Source organism: Anomaloglossus baeobatrachus, chromosome 1 (assembly GCF_048569485.1).
Source record: "Anomaloglossus baeobatrachus isolate aAnoBae1 chromosome 1, aAnoBae1.hap1, whole genome shotgun sequence".
Lineage (NCBI taxonomy): Eukaryota > Metazoa > Chordata > Amphibia > Anura > Aromobatidae > Anomaloglossus > Anomaloglossus baeobatrachus.
Window position 1 is genome coordinate 272,610,528 of NC_134353.1, and position 15,288 is coordinate 272,625,815.

Consider the following 15,288-nt stretch of genomic DNA (forward strand, 5'->3'; position numbering starts at 1 on the left):
CCCCCAGCCTAAAAATAGCAACCTGCAGCTGCCTGGGATTATCGCATTCATTACATACGACAAGCCCGGCGCTTTACCCAGCGCTTTACCCGGCTCTTCCCAACTGCCCTGATGCAATGACAATCGGGGTAATAGCAGGGGTTAATAACAGCCCACAGCTACCACTAGGCCCTAGATTAGTAATTGGATGCGTCTATGAGACACCCCCATTAATAATCTGTAAATGAAAGTAAATAAACATAAACACCAAAAAAAATTTTTTTGAAGTAAAATATTAACCCCCAAAACACTCCTGCAGGTCCGACGTAATCCACACAAGGTCCCATGACGATTCTGTTCTGCTACATCTGAGTCACCTGATCATCTGATCTAGGAAGAGCGGTGATGTCACTCAGGCTAACTGCGGTCATAGCAGAAGGAGGACCGTGGGAACCTTTCTGCTGTGACTGTGGGTAACCTGAGTGACATCACCGCTGATTGCTACTCATTCTCTGCCGGGAGCTCACAGCGGGCAGTCATGTTCCATGATCGCGAGCTTTAACTCAGATGTAGCAGAGCTGAATCGGCGTGGGACCTCGTGTGGATTACGTCAGACCTGCAGGGGTGTTTTGGGTGTTATTAAAGTGGTGAAAGAGGGTTTTTTGTATTATATTCCAAATAAAGGATTTTTTCGGTGTTTGTGTTTATTTACTTTCACTTACAGATTTGTGATGAGGAGGTCTCTTAGACCCACCCAATTACTAATCTAGGGCTCAGTGGCAGCTGTGAGCTGTTATTAACCCCTGCTATTATCCCGATTGCCACTGCACCAGGGCAATGGGGAAGAGTCGGATAAAGCGCCGGGCTTGTCGCATTTAATGGATGCGACAATCCTGCACATCTGCAGGCTGCTATTTTTAGGCTGGGAGCAGCCTAATAACCATAGGCCTCCCCAGTCTGCGAATGCCAGCTGGGTATCAAAATTGGGTGGATTGCATGTTACTTTTTTTAAAATTATTTATTTAATTACATTTTTTTTTTTTTTTTTTTAAAAAGGCGCATGTGGTTCCTCTTATTTTGGTACACAGAAAAGAGTGCAGAGCTGTGGGCTGCATCCTGTAGCCGTGGGGTTTATCTGTGCTGGGTATCATAATATGGGGGACCTACGCCATTTTTTTTATTAGTTTATTTATTTTGTACTGTACAATATAGATGCACACAGCACCTGTGATTGGAAGCAGTCAGCTGACACTCAGGGTGGGGTGAATCTGACTGCAACCACCAATCACAGGCGTCGGTGGGCGGGGAAAGCAGTGAATATTCAAGGTTAATTATCAGCCCCAGAAGTAAATGATCAGTCTGGAAGCAGTGTACTGCTATGATGGATGCTCGGTAAGTAAAGTAGGCGCACTCCTATCCACTATCCTTTATACCAACATTTTAATTTTGGTCCCCATAGACTTATATGGGGACCGTAATCTGGACCAGAACCGGGTTTTAAAAACCAGATAACACAAATCTGCCGGTCCCGGTTATCTGCAGGTCCGCCCATCACTACTTATTACTCTTGTTGACAAATGTTCACTGTCAGCCATTTCAAAACTACTATAGATTCAGAACTGCTGAAGTGACACATATGGTACATTACTGACCAAAAATGTAAGTTATGTAACTATCTAATGAACTGGCCAATCTTTTCACTATTCCTTAGGATGATCCTGATACATAATAGATTATAGGTGAATTTTCCTGTATCTCAGAAGAGACTTGTACCTTCATGGAGTAGGGACTTTTACTCTGAATAGCTTCCATAACTGTCCTTAGTTTCTTGGAATGAGGGGTGTCCAGTTCAGGAATAGAAGTCTGTCAGGAAACATTAAAATAAATAAAACATGACAATATCTATAACACTATGGCGTCGATGAAACCTATAAAATTTATCACATTACTACCATGACTAATAGGTTGTTCATCTTCTATAGCTGATATTACAGCCTTCATCTATTGTTTTTAGGGCACGCTTACACGTTTTTCTCAGCCTTGTGCTGTCCATTTTAAAATGTCTAGTACTACCGACCCATAGAGTTTAATGACACTATTGAAATATTTTGTTTTTATCAGATCTGTGTGGTCATTCTGTTAACCCTTTAAAAGACCAAGACTTTTGTGTTTTTGAGCTTTTATTTTTTCCCTTTCCTTCTTCAAAGAGCTAAAAACTTTTTATTTTTTCTGTTTACAATATAGTTGAGTGGCCGGTTCTATCCCTATACTGCTAAAACTACATTTCCCTGCAGTAACCTACTTCTCCTAAGTACTGCAGTCCCTTCCTTCCCTTCTTTTGTGCTCCTGACTAGCCCCACCTATCCAAATTCATAAGCCGTCTTGGATGTCAGCTGAATGTGATAATTGTGTAAAACAGCACTAACTTCCAGCACAGCTCTGCTATGCCTCCACCCCAGATATTTCCACATCAACTTACCTTTATTTAGAATACTCTATTCTTCTGTACACTGTATGGTTCTGTATACAACTATACCAGATTGAGCTGACCTTCTGCAATATACATGTCAGTATAGTTGCATATGTATTTTTACATCTGATAGCCGCTTTCCAGCAAAGCTCCAATATTTCGCACTCTGCTTGGCTGTGTCCCTAAAGGAGCTTTAAATAACCATTGCGAAACACAGCAGAGTTGAGCTTGATGGCAGCTGAAAACAGATCAATGATGCATAATTAAATGTTGCTTTCTTGATGCATATGGCAGAGGATTGTTTTCTGCCATGTATACATCAACAAAGGGGCATTTGCAGTTTTACATCATTGATCTTTCTGCAGCAGAAATCAAACAGTTCAGCTCTGTTGTGCTTCCATAATACTTCCACAATTTCAGCTGAGACTCAGCAGTGCAGCATGCAGGACTGCTGTTTTGTACAGATTAACTATGTAAAAACACATGCTGCTATATTGATATAAAGTACATGGTAGAAACACCAAGGTTACTTATCGGTAGCCGTTTTTTCCAGAACCCATAACAGCACCACGTAATTATATGGGTGCTATCATGGGTGAGGGGAAAACACAAAGGTTACTTACCGGTAGCCAGTTTTTCCAGAACCCATGATAGCACCCATATAATCACGTGGTGCTGTCATGGGTGAGGGGAAAAATAAAATTGGTCTTGCAGAATTTTGTATAGGGGCATACGGTGTACAGAAGAATAGAGCATATCTTAAACCTAGAATGCACTCTATGTCAATGCTGAAGGCATATCAGAATTGTGCTGGAATGTAGCTAAGAGGTTACATTTGCTCGACCAGAAACAGCACCTAATAGAAACTGGAAGGTAATATGTGAAAACAGAGCAGATTTTAAAAAAAGTTAAAGAGTTATTAATGTATGACAATTTATGTATATAAGTAGAATAGCATATTGTGACTTTGGTAATAAGCCTTTAAGTACACCAGTCTCATCAGGTCTAAGACATCTACAGTATGTAACAATGTATGCCGTTTGTATTGTGAAATTTGATTCCCGATCCGCTTTAGAAACCAAATCAAAATTAATGACACATAGGAGAAAGATGGTGAATGTGCTGTTAGATGAATACAATGTCGTAGAATAGTAGAATATTGTCTATATAAATTGTTTAATTTTGTTGTTCCCCACCATGCTTGATCCATTAGTATAATACATATTTGGTTCTATCTTGTGCATAACTTACAGCTTCTGGGGTGATGTGGGCAAAAGATGGGACATTGAAAACCCCTTGGATAAAATCTGGAGGACAGCTGACTCCCAGCCACAGGAACATGCTTATACCATTAGCCAACAGAAATATTCCTCCATCAGACAAGCGTTCTTCTGAGCAACGGACGGCCGAGGGAATGGTGTCACTCTTGGTATCCATTGTGAGCTGGATAAAGATCACAACAGTACAGTTATAACTCAAGTCTTTGCCATGTATGTGACCTTTTTAGCAAACCAGAGTGTGTGCTGCAATGATTAAATATTCACTTACTAAAGGTAAAAGAAGTGGATAGTAAAAGAGCTGTGAGCTGGCCACATCCATGGACATGAGCAGCTGTCTCTGAAATGTCCTCTCATCAGTAGCAATCTCTGGGCTGCCGACCAAAACCTCGTTCTTTAACAAGCAATTCATGTAGACTGGCAGCACTTTCATGGAGTCAGGAAGGATGAGCTGGGGAATAGAGATGGCAAAATCCTAATCAGCTGCCCTGTGTTTAATGATTCATCTCTGACTTTTACAAAGCTTTGCATACCTCAAACAGATTCTGTCACACATCATTTGCAGCCTGCGCAACTGTACATGTAGCAAAAAGACATGTAAAACATCTGTACAGCAAGCGCTGAATAGTAAATGATCAGCCTGATTAGGAAATCACATTGCAAGTAATTGACATTAAATGTAACAAACGTCTGGACAACTACAACTATCAAAAGGTATATAGATGTATATATAGATGTATTGAAGGTATATAGAGATGCCCAGCACAGATGACATAGAAATAAATGTATGCTATATATGGCAGATTGTCTGCGTCTACAAATATTTCATATATGGACAGTCATGGACAAAAGTTTTGAGAATGACACCAAAATTATATTTTCACATGATCTGTTGCCCTCTGGTTTTTAATTGTGTTTGTCTGATGTTTACATCACATACAGAAATATAATTGCAATCATATTATGAGTACCAAAAGGTTATATTGACAGAATGAGTTAACGCAGCAAGTCAATATTTGCAGTGTTGACCCTTCTTCTTCAGGACCTCTGCAATTCTCCCTGGCATGCTCTCAATCAACTCTGGACCAAATCCTGACTGATAGCTGCCCATACTTGCATAAGCAATGCTTGCATTTTGGCAGAATTTGTTGGTTTTTGTTTGTCCACCCGTCTCTTGATGATTGCCCACAAGTTCTCAATGGGATTAATATCTTGGGAGTTTCCAGGCCATGGACCCAAAATCTCTATGTTTTGTTCCATGAGCCATTTAGTGATCACCTTTGCTTTATGGCAAGGTGCTCCATCATGCTGGAAAAGGCATTGTTGGGCGCCAAACTGCACTTGGACAGTTGGGAGAAGTTGCTCTTGGAGGACATTCTGGTACTACCATTCTTTATTCATGGCTGTGTTTTTAGGCAAGACTGTGAGTGAGCTGATTCCCTTGGCTGAGAAGCAACCCCACACATGAATCGTTTCAGGATGCTTAACAGTTGGCATGAGACAAGACTGGTGGTAGCGCTCACCCCTTTTTCTCCTAATAAGCTGTTTTCCAGATGTCCCAAACAATCGAAAAGGGGATTCATCTGAGAAAATGACTTTACCCCAGTCCTCAGCAGTCCACTCCCTGTACCTTTTGCAGAATATCAGTCGGTCCCTGATGTTTTTTCTGGAGAGAAGTGGCTTCTTTGCTGCCCTCCTTGAAACCAGGACTTGCTCAAAGAGTCTCCGCCTCACAGTGTGTGCAGAAGCACTCACACCAGCCTGCTGCCATTGCTGAGCTAGCTCGGCACTGCTGGTAGTCCGATCCCACAGCTGAAACAGTTTTAAGATACGGTCCTCGTGTTTGCTGGTCTTTCTTGGGCGCCCAGGAGCCTTTTTGGCAACGATGGAAGCTCTCTCCTTGAAGTTCTTGATGATGCGATAGATTGTTGACTGAGGTGCAATCTTTGTAGCTGCGATACTCTTCCCTGTTGGGCCATTTTTGTGCAGAGCAATGATGGCTGCACATGTTTCTTTAGCGATAACCATGGTTAACTGAAGAGAAACAATGATACCAAGCACCAGCCTTCTTTTAAAGTGTCCAGTGGTGTCATTCTTACTTAATCATGACTGATTGATCGCCAGCCCTGTCCTCATCAACACCCACACCTGTGTTAATGGAAAAATCACTAAAACAATGTTAGCTGCTCCTTTTAAGGCAGGAATGCAGTGATGTTGAAATGTGTTTTGGGGGTTAAAGTTCATTTTCTTAGCCAATATTGACTTTGCAAGTAATTGCTGTTAAGCTGATCACTCTTTATGACAATCTGGAGTATATGCAAATTGCCATTAGAAAAACTTAAGCAGTAGATTTTGTAAAAATTAATATTTGTAGCATTCTCAAAACTTTTGGCCATGACTGTACATATAGATTTCACTGCTATACCCTTATAAGCAATGATGAGCGAGTACAAAAGTGCTTCAGTGCGCTTTACTCGGGTCGGATTCTTGCCATGAGCATACATATCACCTACTTGTGGCCACGTGACTACTGTCCCGAAATGAGTAAAACCTCACAGTGCACAGTGTATGAGATGTGACATAGAGTAACATAGAGTGCAGACTTATGGATTAGACCAGACAACCCCTTTAACTCCTTCACCCCCTGGGGATTTTCCATTTTTCCGTTTTGTTTTTTTTCGCTCTACTTTTTCCGAGAGCCATAACTTTTTTATTTTTCTGTCAATCTTGCCATATAAGAGCTTATTTTTTGCAGAACGAGTTCTACATTTAAATGAAACCATAAGTTTTACCATATACTGTATTGGAAAACGGTAAAAAAATTCTAAGTGCAACACAATTGCAAAAAAAGTGCGATTGCATGATTGTTTTTGAGATATTTTATTCACCATATTCACTATATGGTAAAACTGATGTGTTTGTGTGACGCCTCAGGTCGGTACCTGTTTGTAGATACCAAACATGTATAGGTTTACTTTTATCTAAGGGGGTTAAAAATAATTCAGTCCCCCAAAAAAATGACACACTTTTTGAGCCATATTCCGTGATCCATAGCATTCTTATTTTTCAGGATCTATGGCTCAGTGACGGCTTATTTTTTTCGTCTTGAGCTGACGTTTTTAATGGTATCATTTTGCGCAGAAGCGCCATTTTGATCTCCTGTTATCGCATTTTGCGTAAAATTCCCGACGACCAGAAAACCTAATTTTGGGGTTTTGAATTTTTTTGCAATAACGCCGCTAACCGATCAGATTAATTGATTTTATATTTTGATAGATCGGGCATTTCTGAACACTGTGATACCAAATGTGTGTATGTTTTTTTATTTTTTAACCCTTTAATTTTCAATGGGGCAAATGGGTTGAACTTTTAGTTTTTTTTATTTTTTTTTTAATTTTTTAAAACTTTTTCTTTACTTTTTTTTTCTTTGACTAAGCCCCCTAAGGGGCTATAAGGATCAACTGTCTGATTTCTTATTCCTTTGTGCAGATCAGAGCAGCATCGCTCTGATCTTCACAAAAGGAGCTCTCCTCTTACACACGGCCCTCTGCCGGCTGTAAGAGGAACTGACTCATGATAGCTACAGGAGACATCACATGACCCTGTGCTACCATGGCAACCAACGGATCCACACGATCATATCACGTGACTTCCGATGGAGCCGGGTAAGTGAATGTTTACCACGGCTCGCTGTAAGGGGTTAACAGGCATGAGTGGGTAGCGAATCTACTCGTGCCTGATAGCCGCACATGTCAACTGTTCAAATCAGCTGACATGTGCCTCGATTGATGGCGGCAGCAGTAGGCAGGTATTAACCTGACACGATCCATGACGTACCAAGTACGTCATGTGTCGTGAAGAGGTTAAGGAACAGAAGAAAGAAAAATATAGCATGTGCATTAGATATAACATTGACTACACACAATTTTCTTAAAGATCACTTTGATTGTTAAACTTATCACATTAGTCTGATGTGTATGTTGGTTGTTACACAAGAATGACACAAGACCCGTAGTATACAGGTCCAAAGATTTTTACACAGGAATATCACTGACAGAAAAAAAAGGTTTCAGCAATAGCAATTGTTAGTAATGTTTCATAATAATATTATTTAGATTGGAAACTTTTGGCTTGACAGGCCCAACCAGTCCAAGAAAAATCAGAACTAGGTCAAGTGCCGGATTTTTGTCAATAGGTGATTGTGTCAGGGAAGAACCATAGACCATCACATTCAGCAGTTGGAAGTGTGCACACTGCCTGCCTGTTGAGCAATTGGGTCAAGATCAGAGGTCACAGGATACTGGTTAAGGCCCAGTGGCGAAACTAGAGTTTGATGAGCCCCGGTGCAAAGGATGAACCTGGACCCCCCACCCACCAAATGTACACGAAACTCAGGGTACGGGATAGTGTCGCTGACACTTGGCTCTTTCCCTTAACACCCAGGTTTCCCATGTTCTGAAATCCGTCTTCCTATGAGCACACAGCTTTCCGAAGTTCTGATAACCATGTTGTCCTCAGCAGGCACCATCCCCATGCTCTTCTATCCATCTTTCCCTCAGCACAGCACGCAGCTTTCCCATGCTCTGATATACATCTTTCCCTCAGCACCCAGATTTCCCTTGATATCAGAGTGTAGGAAAGCTGGGTGCTGAGGGAAAGATGTATAGTAGAGCACGGTAAGGTGGGTACTGAGGGAAAGAGCCTCTTTCACTCTGCACAAAACTTTCCCATCCCATGCTTTTACCTTTGTCCCCCCTCGTATATAACTCTCCAAATACTATAATGGTCCCCACATAGCCTTCGATATAGTATAATGGGTCCCACAAAACCTTCCATATTTTATAATACAGCCCCATAGTCCTTCATATTATATTATGCAGCCTCCATACGCCTTCATATACAGTCAGGGCCAGAAATATTTGGACAGTGACACAAGTTTTGTTATTTTAGCTGTTTACAAAAACATGTTCAGAAATACAATCATATATATAATATGGGCTGAAAGTGCACACTCCCAGCTGCAATATGAGAGTTTTCACATCCAAATCGGAGAAAGGGTTTAGGAATCATAGCTCTGTAATGCATAGCCTCCTCTTTTTCAAGGGGCCAAAAGTAATTGGATAAGGGACTCTAAGGGCTGCAATTAACTCTGAAGGCGTCTCCCTCATTAACCTGTAATCAATGAAGTAGTTAAAAGGTCTGGGGTTGATTACAGGTGTGTGGTTTTGCATTTGGAAGCTGTTGCTGTGACCAGACAACATGCGGTCTAAGGAACTCTCAATTGAGGTGAAGCAGAACATCCTGAGGCTGAAAAAAAAGAAAAAATCCATCAGAGAGATAGCAGACATGCTGGAGTAGCAAAATCAACAGTCAGGTACATTCTGAGAAAAAATGAATTGACTGGTGAGCTTGGGAACTCAAAAAGGCCTGGGCGTCCACGGATGACAGCAGTGGTGGATGATCGCCGCATACTTTCTTTGGTGAAGAAGAACCCGTTCACAACATCAACTGAAGTCCAGAACACTCTCAGTGAAGTAGGTGTATCTGTCTCTAAGTCAACAGTAAAGAGAAGACTCCATGAAAGTAAATACAAAGGGTTCACATCTAGATGCAAACCATTCATCAATTCCAAAAATAGACAGGCCAGAGTTAAATTTGCTGAAAAACACCTCATGAAGCCAGCTCAGTTCTGGAAAAGTATTCTATGGACAGATGAGACCAAGATCAATCTGTACCAGAATGATGGGAAGAAAAAAGTTTGGAGAAGAAAGGGAACGGCACATGATCCAAGGCACACCACATCCTCTGTAAAACATGGTGGAGGCAACGTGATGGCATGGGCATGCATGGCTTTCAATGGCACTGGGTCACTTGTGTTTATTGATGACATAACAGCAGACAAGAGTAGCCGGATGAATTCTGAAGTGTACCGGGATATACTTTCAGCCCAGATTCAGCCAAGTGTCGCAAAGTTGATCGGACGGCGCTTCATAGTACAATGACCCCAAGCATACAGCCAAAGCTACCCAGGAGTTCATGAGTGCAAAAAAGTGGAACATTCTGCAATGGCCAAGTCAATCACCAGATCTTAACCCAATTGAGCATGCATTTCACTTGCTCAAATCCAGACTTAAGACGGAAAGACCCACAAACAAGCAAGACCTGAAGGCTGCGGCTGTAAAGGCCTGGCAAAGCATTAAGAAGGAGGAAACCCAGCATTTGGTGATGTCCATGGGTTCCAGACTTAAGGCAGTGATTGCCTCCAAGGGATTCGCAACAAAATATTGAAAATAAAAATATTTTGTTTGGGTTTGGTTTATTTGTCCAATTACTTTTGACCTCCTAAAATGTGGAGTGTTTGTAAAGAAATGTGTACAATTCCTACAATTTCTATCAGATATTTTTGTTCAAACTTTCAAATTAAACGTTACAATCTGCACTTGAATTCTGTTGTAGAGGTTTCATTTCAAATCCAATGTGGTGGCATGCAGAGCCCAACTCGCGAAAATTGTGTCACTGTCCAAATATTTCTGGACCTAACTGTATTATAATGCAGCCCCATCGTCTTCCATGTTTATAATGCAGCCCCATAGTCCTTTATATCATATTATGCAGCCCCCATACCATTTAATGCACCACGTAGGCCTCCATCTATTATAATGCAGCCCCATTGTCCTCCATGTTTTATAATGCAGCCCTATAAACCTTCATATTATATTATACAGCCCCCATACCATTTTATGCACTCCCATAGGCCTCCATGTATTATAATGCACCCCCATAGTACATGTATAAGATGTCCTTCATATTGTATTATGCAGCCCACATACCGTTTAATGCATCCCCATAGGCATCTGGCCACCATGTACTTACTGATTAAAAAAAAATAAACAAACATGTACTCACCTCTTTTCGTTCCCCGCTGCTCCAGTCCATGTCCCATGCTTTTCAGTCACAGCTCAGCAGCGCACAGTAGTGACATCACCGCACTCTGCTGTACTGAGATACTGAGCACAGGCACAGGGAAAGAAGGATGGAGTGGAGAACTCTGCTCCATCCTTCATCATTACTATGTTCGATGAAGGGTGAGGGCCCGCAGGCGAGGAAGGCTCGTTGCCGCCGCTGGCAATGGGCCCCCCCCTGACTCACAGGCCCCATAGCGGCCGTGTGGTCTGCCACTGAACAGCGCAGCTCCTCTTACACAGACAGGAGCTGGCTGCATCTCTGCAGGGCAGGCGCAGGGCTCTTATCCTTGCCAGGCCTAGTTGCAGTCGCGATCTCTGCGACCGCTATCGTTACGCCCATGGTAAGGCCTCATTTAGACATTTGTGTTTCATATACTGTATGTGCTGTATTCATGTTTTTCATAGATTGAACACGTTATATTCAGTGGGCATGTTCGCATTTTTTTTGTATGGTTTGTTTTTTTAATCTGCAGACTTACCGTCCTTTTTACTGTTTAATAAGTAGGAGAATCATGGATTTCATTTTTTGTATATGAAAAACATAGATTTCAAGCTGATTTTTACATACCTGACTAACAGCTGAAGGGCTTGCACAACTCTTCCTGTAGCAGGCTAGCATGTGGGCAGTCTGATTAATCAACACATCACGAACTGTCTTCAATGGATGATGCAGGATTGCTTTGTAAGCTGTAATGTAAAAATGGTGAACAAAACTGTATAACACACCTGAACCATGCCACCACCTCAAAATTTACCTGATTTTGCAAAGAAGTTTATGAGGGCATCGGTTTCACAGCTCTTGTATATATCTGCAAGCTGTGAGCTGCAGCTCAAACTGATGTTATGTACCAGCAGACGTCTCTGGCCACCAATGGTTGTGTACAGCACAGCGCACTAAAAAAATGTGTACGAGAGACAACAATTATATACATAAGTGGCTTATGTGTCCACACTGGATATATACATAGTTTATGCAAGGGAATAAATGAACATTATCAAGAAAATAAAATCTACACAATGTTTGATCTCACAGATGTAGTCACCAATGGGCAGCTCTATATGTAATCATAAATTATTGACCCATATTATAAAAATGTAGCAAAAAAAAAATAGACAAAAAAATGACAAAATTTCAGGTTTTTTGTTCAACCTTCCCCCCTTAAAATGGAATAAAAAGTGATAAAAAAGTAATATGTAACTAAAGATGATACTATTGAAAACAACATCTTAACACACAGAAAATATGTCCTCATATAGTTCAAATGACAAAGAATGCTACACTTCTGACTTTCAGAATATGGTGGATAGCAAGATGACAGCAATCAGCTGTTGAAACGTGCAGTGGCCGTTAGAGGGCTTTCAAATAAAAGGTTTGTTTATAAAATTTACTCACCTAGTCCTCCTGCTTCCTAGCACTCCTATCTGACCGCCATCTTGCTTTCCACTTGTACTATCCCTGTGAGGGATCAACGGCAGGAGTAGCTGTGGGAGCAGAGGCTCATACACCAGTCACCAGGACCTACGGTTGCTGGGTTACCAGGCTTCCTCTGGCCGGCATAGGACCTGCGGTGACGCACTTCCGGTCGCGTGCGCCTACGTGACCCACCCGGAAGAATCAATTCACGGTGGTTCCAGGCTCTGCACAAAGGTCCAGTCTCCAGCGGTCTCCCTGTGGACTATTCTTCGCTTTAACTGGGGTTGTGTAAGGGTGCACAACCCCATCAGGTGAGCAGCCTCCGGGCAGTAACTAATCCCACCCTCACCACTGGGTGTTAAGCCCGCTTTACACACTACAATATATCTTACAATGTGTCGGCGGGGTCACCTCGTAAGTGACGCACATCCGGCATCGTAAGGTACATTGTAGTGTGTAACAGCTACGTGCGATTGCGATTGAATGGTAAAACGTTCATCGCACGCACGTCGTTCATTCCTCATGAATTGAACGTCAGATTGTTCATCGTACCCGGGGTAGTGCACATTGCAGTGTGTGACACCCCGGGAACGATGAACAGATCTTACCTGCGTCCTGCGGCTCCCGGCCAGCAATGCGGAAGGAAGGAGGTGGGCAGGATGTTTACGTCCCGCTCATCTCCGCCCCTTCACTTCTATTGGCCGGCTGCCGCGTGACGTCGATGTGACGCCGAACGTCCCTCCCACTCCAGAAAGTGGACGTTCGCCGTCCACATCGAGGTCATATGGGTAGGTAAGTACGTGTGACGGGGTGAATCGTGCGGCACATTCAACAAATTGAACGTGCCGCACATACGATGGGGGCGGTTACGATCGCATACGACAACGTATGCAGAATCGTAACGTGCAAAGCAGGCTTTACACAGCGCATCTCTTTCTCTCTCCTTTTCTCAGAATATGGTGACATGAATCAGCTAATATATAAAGGTGTGTGTGTGTGTGTGTATATATATGTGTGTGTGTGTGTGTGTGTGTGTGTGTGTGTGTGTGTGTGTATGTGTGTATGTGTGTGTATGTGTGTATGTGTGTATGTGTGTGTGCTAAAGGAATCCGCACCATCGCATTTACAATCACAAAATTTTGCAAAGCCACCACATTTGACTCCGGTCTCGGGAATGTCATAGACTATGTTTTGAAGGTAAAATTTAACTTTGTGCTTTACAGTTATTCGCCAAAAAACCTGCTTACATTAAAGTCAATGGAGCTGGGAGCGGCAGGTCATTAATAGGAGTTCTGATTGCCCTTCATTGCCTACAGCAACCATTCTTAGCATAAAGCAGCTTATGTGTGAGGTAATAAGATTTCGGTAGAGACAGACACACACAGAGACAGACAGAGACACACACAGAGACAGAGACAGACAGACACACAGAGAGACACACACAGAGACACAGACAAACACACATAGAGAATCACAGAGACACACTTAAAGACTCACAGACTCAGAGACACAGACACACAGGTACACTCCGAGACACTCCGAGACAGACACACACAGAGAGAGACAGACAGAGACAGACAAAGAGACAGGGACACACACAGACACACACAAAGACACAGACAAACTAACATAGAGAATCACAGGGACACACACAAAGACTCACAGACACAGACACACACAGATACAGAGACACACACACACAGAGACAAACACACACAAAGACACACAGACTCAGAGACACAGACACACAGAGACACACACAGAGACAGACACAAACACACCCAGATACACAGACAAAGAAACACAGAGACAGATACACACTGAAACAGAGATACACAGAAACAGAGACACACAGACAGGCAGATACACACACACACACACACAGACACAGAGAGACAGAGACACACACAGAGACACACATAGAGACACGGATACACAGAGAGAGAGACACACAAAGACACACAGAGACAGAGAGGGAGAGACAGACAGAGAGGGAGACATACAGACAGAGAGACAGAGAGCAAGACAGAAAGATAGAGAAGGAGAGAGGCAGAGTCAGAGCGACAGTTACTATCCCGGTAAACGTGGGGTACTACAGCTAGTTATTATATAAAAGTAATAAAACAAATGAAAATACATAAATTGATTCACCATAATCGAGGTGACCATGGAATAAAGTTAACACTTTGTGCAGCAAATGAAAAACCTAATATGTTTTTCTTTCTCTTCCCATAAGAGTTAATAATAACAGTTAAGCCTGCTTCCCACGGGACGACGGTCCGTGCGATTTCTCGATCGATCGTACCCGCCCCCGTCGTTTGTGCGTCACGGGCAAATCGCCGCCCTTGTCGCACAAAGTCGTGAAACCCCCGTGACACGTACTTACCTGCTGAGCGACCTCGCTGTGGGCGGCGAACGTCCACTTCCTGAATGGGGAGGGACGTTCGGCGGCACAGCAACGTCACACAGCCACCAGCCAATAGAAGTGTAGTAAATGTAAATATCCCGCCCACCTTCTTCCTTCCGCATAGCCGGTGGGAGCCGTAGGACACAGGTAAGCAGAGTTCATCGCTCCCGTGGTGTCACACGGAGTGAGGTGTGCTGCCACGGGACCGATGAACAACCGGCACAAGTAAAAATAAACGATATTATGAAACTGAGGACAAGTACACGACTCACAATTTGTGAGCGATACTGCATCACTCAGAGGTTTCACACGAGACGACGTCGTGTATGATGCCGGATGTGCGTCACGAAAACCGTGACCCCGACGATGCATCGCACGATCCGTCGTCTCGTGTAAAGCACCCTTTAGGCATTAGCTCATATGTACCTCAAAATAGTGCCACTGACAAATACAACTTAAATCAGAAAATACAAGCCCATATACAGCTACACTAATGAAAAAAAATATGAAGTTATGACAATACTGTACACTGTATGGATTCTCCAATGCTGGAAGCATGAGCAAGCTGTCATGTGACCACAAGAATGAGATTTACATGCATGCCGTCACATGCCCACTAGACATGCTCATCATTGCTCAATTCACTTGTATCGAGGGAGGCCATACACATCTAGTCAGAATGTGGTGTTGATACTGGAGAATCCTAATAGCGGGCAATGCGTGCAAACTCACATCCAAGTCAAGATTGTAAGTTTTTATAAACATGTAATTTAGTG

General features: G+C 42.7%; 1 protein-coding gene across 1 annotated transcript in view; it reads right to left on the reverse strand.

The window, feature by feature from the left end:
* Positions 1–15,288, reverse strand: part of SEC24D (SEC24 homolog D, COPII component) — a 164,588-nt gene that overhangs the window by 8,052 nt on the left and 141,248 nt on the right. Inside the window, exons 18-22 of the mRNA XM_075350122.1 lie at positions 11,447–11,585; positions 11,260–11,378; positions 3,998–4,177; positions 3,701–3,892; positions 1,753–1,842 (exon numbers count right to left, since the gene is read on the reverse strand). Of these exons, the coding sequence (XP_075206237.1) occupies positions 1,753–1,842; positions 3,701–3,892; positions 3,998–4,177; positions 11,260–11,378; positions 11,447–11,585 (720 nt within the window). The remainder of the gene's footprint in view (positions 1–1,752; positions 1,843–3,700; positions 3,893–3,997; positions 4,178–11,259; positions 11,379–11,446; positions 11,586–15,288) is intronic.